The following is a 6,088-nucleotide window of genomic DNA, read 5'->3' on the forward strand; positions in this document are numbered from 1 at the left end:
TTCATACAATATTTTTGTTCAACCCCTTGAATTAAAGCTGAAAGTCTGCACTTCAATTACATCTTGATTGTTTTATTTCAAATCCATTGTGGTGGCTTACAGAGGCAAAATTATGGAAATTGTGTCAGTCCAAATATTTACAGACCTAACTGTATATGAAGCATCTTTGCTATAGATGTAGAGCACAACTTTCAGTACTTCACTCTCACCATACTCACAGACCTCTCTGTCTCCCTCCTCCATCTCTCTCTGACCACACAGACCTCTCCCTTCCCATGGTAGATATAGACCTGGTTGAGAGAGAGTGAGTGTGTGTGTGTGTGTGTGTGTGTGTGTGTGTGTGTGTGTGTGTGTGTGTGTGTGTGTGTGCGTGCGTGCGTGTGTGGAGTAAGCAGCCTCAGACCCTCTCAATGAGGTTAGGAAGAGTTGGACACACAAAAAGCAGTGTGTTCTCCATTGCCGCAGGCACAGAAAGGCAAAAAACCCTTACCTCCCGTCTGACATCAGAACATGACCTTACAGTCAGGACGCTGCCTGGCCATGTGATTGGACCATTAATACACTCTGACCCTGTTGTACCTCATCCACACAGTACATCATCTTGCATGCCAATGATACGGTCATTGTGTTTGTGTACTCACAGTGAGTACGCATTATCAGCACTGGTCTATGGTCTGCAGTGCACATCGTGCATAGTATTAAACCCTGGGTGTGGACCCTTTAATAACACAGAGGAGTGAACAGGAGGCATCAGTCATTAACACATGCACACATGCGCACGAGCACACACACACACACACACACACACACACACACAGGGCCGGTCCTAGGCATTTAGGTGCCCTAGGCGAGAGTATGGTTTATGCCCCCCCCCCCTCCCCCAACATTTTAGAGGGGGTGCCACCACCACCACCACATTAAGCCACCAGTACTGCCTCATCACCACCACACACATTCAACAGTAAAAATATGGACAACAATGGTTTCAAGACAAAAATAGACAGTAGGCTTAGTTCGCCGATGCCTAGGGACCGTCTCTCTCTCTCTCCTCTCTCTCTCTCTCATCTCTCTCCTCCTCTCTCTCTCTCTCTCTCTCTCTCTCTCCTCTCTCTCCTCTCTCTCTCTCTCTCTCTCTCTCTCTCTCTCTCTCTCTCTCTCTCTCTCTCTCTCTCTCTCTCTCTCTCTCTCTCTCTCTCTCTCTCTCTCTCTCTCTCGAATACACCAGCTGGCAATGTGGGGGATGGGTGCTTCATCAGTCTCTCTCTCTCTCTCTCTCTCTCTCTCTCTCTCTCTCTCTCTCTCTCTCTCTCTCTCTCTCTCTCTAACATAATCCCTCCTCCTGAGACTCGACCTCACATTGCTGGTCATAAACAATAACAACAAAGTGGATTTGGTATTTGATATTGTTTTGTTATTTAAAATAGTCTCCGTGCGCATCAATGAATATAGGGATAATTGCAATAGTAAGCATACATACCGCATATCCTCCGAGAACTGGCCACATCGAGCTCGAGCTCCACAGAGAGCCTGGTCAGCAGAGCAGTGACGTCAGCAGAGTAGTGACGTCACCGCTGGTCTCAACATCTCCGCGGTACCCAAGCGACTGGGCTCCAGAAGGGACTGAGCCAGGCCCGGTTACTGCTGACATCGCCCAGAATAATACCATGACTGCTTAATCACAGTCCTAAACAACAATTTAGGCCCATGACTTTATCCAACAATTACACTAAAAGGTTATTCTCGATTCAGCATCGTCCCAGACCTGTTAGCCCAGGCTTCGAATGGTGCAGTGATGTGGCTCCACCAGCCACATCAAGGTGGTAAACATCAAATCGGACATTTGAATGTTGAAATTATGCCGAATGCCTGAATTTAGATTATTTAGACAATGTTAGATTGTCATGATGCCAATTCGAGGCTATTGAAGGACATAAGGCACCGCCGCACTTGGCCGCTTTGTCAGCTGCACCCATTTGAACATTGAAACGCAGCTATATTTAGACTCTCAATCATAGCCTACTGCATGTCAACCATTATTTCAAGTGCAGGACTGAGACTTAAAACGCTGTTCATTCATTCCAAGACAATCATGCTTGACCAATGCCAAATCAATCCCTTGCGCGAGGCTTTGCGGTACTGCCATTGAAGTAGCTGGATAGACAAACATCGCATGACAGTTAACCGCCTGGTCATTCACAAAGCGCATCTGAGTAACGTTCTTGTTCACGATCTGGGAAAGGCGCAGTAGGAACCCACAAACCCAATGTTACCTTTGTACAGCTCTGACGCTGCCATGATGGTCGTTGTGTCCTTTCTCCAATCTCTGCTAGAACATCAGCAAGACACTGCTCCGCATGGGGATCGAAAGGTGCGTTTTCAGTTTTCAGCTTTTTGGTTACAGAATATTCCTCTCAGGATGAAGCACCTATCGCCATGATACCTGTTTAAAAAGACTCGATATTTGAGCGTCCCTCTGTGCATTCTGGGTATGTGATGCTGGATAAAAGATTCACTGAAAATCGGCTGTTGCCACTCGTGGCCGCAAATATGACGAATTGTGCCACGCTGTGGCCGCGGCGCGCTATCGCCTTGGTGCTGCTCCAATCTGGTCATTCTGCACTGTGGTGTTCTCCATACCAGCTCTGCACTGTGGTGGTCTCCATACTAGCTCTGCACTGTGGTGGTCTCCATACAAGCTCTGCACTGTGGTGGTCTCCATACTAGCTCTGCACTGTGGTGGTCTCCATACAAGCAGTTCTTTAGTGTAAATTAGCTAATACAAGTAGGCTACTATGGACACACTGAGCTGATGAATTAACACGTTCGTGGTACCGTTCTCACCTAGAATTCCACAACTGGGTTTTCTGAGGTACCAATGTGTAATAATAAGACTGCTCAACAGCTAGCTGCTCACATTCTCTTGACAAGACACAAACTAGTAACTGTAACCAATTATGTAACACACAATGACCCTACTTCAACAGTTGTTACTGTAAAACATTGCTCACAGATCTCTATTTTATAAGAATATATAATACACTTTATTTATCAGCCTTCCCACTTCATCGTTTGGTTAGGTTAGGAAACAACACTGGGGGAAAAACAACAACACAGTTTTGTGCAAAACTATTTTATTTACAAAAACAAAATGGCACAAAGTGACAGCAGGGCAGTCATGTACATGCACAGCTTAAACAGATGATGTAGTGCTTTGTCTGCTAGAGCTAGACCATCGACCAGACCTCCACACCAACCACTGCACTTCACCCCCGGGATGGCCACTACCTCACGGCTAGCAAGGTGGACAGATATCAATCACACCTGAATGTGTGTGTGTGTCTTGCTAATATGAATGAGAATCAAGGTCAGTTTGCAGGTGGATGAGGATGTCTTTAAGAGCCCTGCGTCACACATGCAGTTCCATTCACCACTCCTGGCCTTTACTGTATGCTCCGTCGGTTATATCCAGGCATCAACGTGAACACAACACACCAGAACAGACACAACAGAACCGAGTGTCTGGTCATGGCCATTATTCAAGGTTATAGTTCAATCACTCAAGCACATTACAGCATAATTAAGTTGAGGACATACAGTGAATGATACAATTCTAATGTAAAACTTTTTCTAAAACGCTTATTCCCCCCCCCCCCCCCCCCCTTGCTCCAGTCACTAGGAAATATGTACACCGTCAACTACAGGACTTGTAGATCACATTGAAATCCACCCCCCCCCACCCCCCCTGTTAAGAGATGTGCTGATGCAGCTTCTGCCACTCTTCTGTCTCTCCTCAGTCACTGACTACTACAGCATCGGCCATCTTAAAACAACGTCCTCCTTTAGTACAGCTGGGTCGTCAGAGTCCACACTCTTCCTAAACACGCTTGTTCTCTTTTTCAGTGTATTTATACATGGGAGTCATAAAAAAACTAATCAGAACAGATAGAATGGAGAGAGATGAGAGGAGTGGTATGGCAGAGTAGAGTAGTGGGTGAAGGGGATGTAGGGAAAGGCAGGAGACAGTGCTTAGGGGTAGGGGCAGGAACTGGGGAGTATGTGTCAGACAGCCAGTTTTCTGCCCAATGGAGTTAGGTTCCCTCTTGAGGAGGGTTTGGGGTAGTGTGTGTGGTGTGGGGTTAGGTTAAGGGTAACATGGGTGGGGCTGGGTAGGGCTGGGTAAGGTATGGGGTACGGGGAAGGGACAGAGGTGGTTATATCAGCCGGCCAGTTTGCTGGCCACTAGGGAGGGTTTCCTTTGGGGCAGGTCCTGGGGTGTGGGGATGTGGTCCCCCGTGATCTCAGTCTTCTCCCCCCCCGGCGTGGTGGCAGGCAGCTGCTTGTTCTTGACCTTGGCCTTCGCCATGTTGTAGTCACCAGAGTCAAAGTACTTTTGCTGCAGTTAGAGAAAAACAAGAGAGAGAGGGGGCGCACACATATGCACATTAAGATGGGATCTCATAGACCATCCTGAAGATTATTAAACACAGAATTTCACAAACACTTTATGCCATTATTAGGAGGAAAACATGTGCAGTTCACAAAGATCTGTGAAGGAGTAGGAAGTGAATGGCACACTAAGGGTAGGGATGATGTGGAGGTAGGGGAGTGGGCTCACCCCCTTCGTCAGGCGTTTGCGGAGCAGGTCAGAGCCCCCAGGCTTATGCCCCAGGTTTGGATACCGGGCCTTCAGCTTAGCCTCCTCTGTCTTCTCTGGGCTGATCACCTTGTCCTCCATCTCCTGAAAGAACATATACCTTATCACACAGCTCTGAGAACATGCACAGATGAGCAGCCATATAGTGCATGATCCTGACCACAGCAATGACTATTCCCAGTCAGTGCAACACCCACAGCAATAACTGCAGCTCTGCGTGGTATGTGAAGGCATTACACAACATAGGTGGCTGATGGCTGGGGCCTGGGGGTTTTAAGAACACCAACACGGCAGTAATCTTGGCGTAATGTGGAACATACGCATATAGTGAAACAGTTAGACACAAATGTGACAGCGCATCCAAACAACTCCCATTCATTCCATTTTCGAAGGCAACTCGCAAGCTAACTTGCACAACATCGTTTTGCTATAATTCGAGGGCCATAAGGACGCCCCAGATCACCCCTGTCTGGCCCAGGATGACAGCTGAGAACAGCCAGAGTCAGGCCAGAGCTAGCTACCCGCGATCTGTCAACAGGACGATTCACAGATGTAGCAGCGGGCTAAGAGACGTCCATAAATAATTCGAACTAATGTAATGTTAATGACTTTGACCTACTTGTGATTTGGCTGGTTTACCTGGTTATATAGTCTAGCTACATAGTTCCGTAGCTCATTACATGACTAGCTACATTGCTAGCACCAGCTAAGCTAGGCTAACCGTCCGAGCCAGGCTAGTATATTACGATTTATTAATGTCGGAGTGTCTGCATATCACATTGCTAAATAATCTCGCCTGCAAAGTAGATAGCTAGCTAATCATATTACACATAGCTTCCCTTGTTGACAATCAGAGCAGTAGCTAAAGCCCAGGGCCAGATCGCATAAACCAGACTAGGGCTGCATTCGTAAATTTGCTCTGGAAATCTGATCAGCACTCATGGAATGCCTCTTGTCCAATCAAATCACTTGCTCCCTTTACGACGTTGAACGTCGTGCGCTCCGGGGCTCTCAGAGCAAATTTACGAACGCAGCCAGTCTAGAGCAGACGGATTAGCGAACTATGGCCATCATATCGTGGTCTCGTCGTAGTGTTGAAAACAAAAAAACGTACTTTCTGGTCATCAACCACTGCCTCCTCGCCCGTCTTTGTTCCCTCAATGTCCTCAGACATTTTTGGATAATGTCAAAAGCAAGAGGGGTAAACACAGTCGTTGTGTTCGGTGGACAAATCCGTCGCCCCGTCTGCCTCGCCTCCTCCAGACCGTTCACACTCCCGCACTAATATGGCGGATACATATGACGTCACGCTGAGAGACGCGCGCATCCTCATTTTCGGAAGTCTACCCAAGTAGTCCTTTAGTAGACCATTAAACTGTAGTCTACTTTAGACCTTTACATCGAATACAAACTCACAACGCACGCATTGTTGTT

The 6,088-nt window shown here is 47.2% G+C and overlaps 1 protein-coding gene across 1 annotated transcript; it reads right to left on the reverse strand.

Annotated features, from left to right (window-relative positions):
* Positions 1-3,758: 3,758 nt before the first annotated feature.
* LOC308164980 (cAMP-regulated phosphoprotein 19-like) lies at positions 3,759-5,921 on the reverse strand. The gene is made up of 3 exons (XM_080539066.1): positions 5,769-5,921; positions 4,616-4,738; positions 3,759-4,393 (listed from the first exon to the last, which is right to left on the reverse strand). Exons 1-3 carry the CDS (start codon positions 5,826-5,828, stop codon positions 4,217-4,219), a joined length of 360 nt encoding a protein of 119 aa, XP_080395192.1. The 5' UTR covers positions 5,829-5,921; the 3' UTR covers positions 3,759-4,216.
* Between the last annotated feature and the right edge of the window lie 167 nt (positions 5,922-6,088).

The sequence above is a fragment of the Nansenia antarctica genome (assembly GCF_963989245.1).
Source record: "Nansenia antarctica genome assembly, chromosome: 9".
Lineage (NCBI taxonomy): Eukaryota > Metazoa > Chordata > Actinopteri > Argentiniformes > Microstomatidae > Nansenia > Nansenia antarctica.

Coding starts and splice junctions, on each gene's coding strand:
- LOC308164980 (XM_080539066.1), bottom strand. CDS start 5,828: ATGTCTGAGGACATTGAGGGAACAAAGACGGGCGAGGAGGCAGTGGTT. Junction 4,739..5,768: donor CAGTGGTTGATGACCAGAAA/GTACGTTTTTTT, acceptor ATGTTCTTTCAG/GAGATGGAGGACAAGGTGAT. Junction 4,394..4,615: donor GCAAACGCCTGACGAAGGGG/GTGAGCCCACTC, acceptor CTCTAACTGCAG/CAAAAGTACTTTGACTCTGG.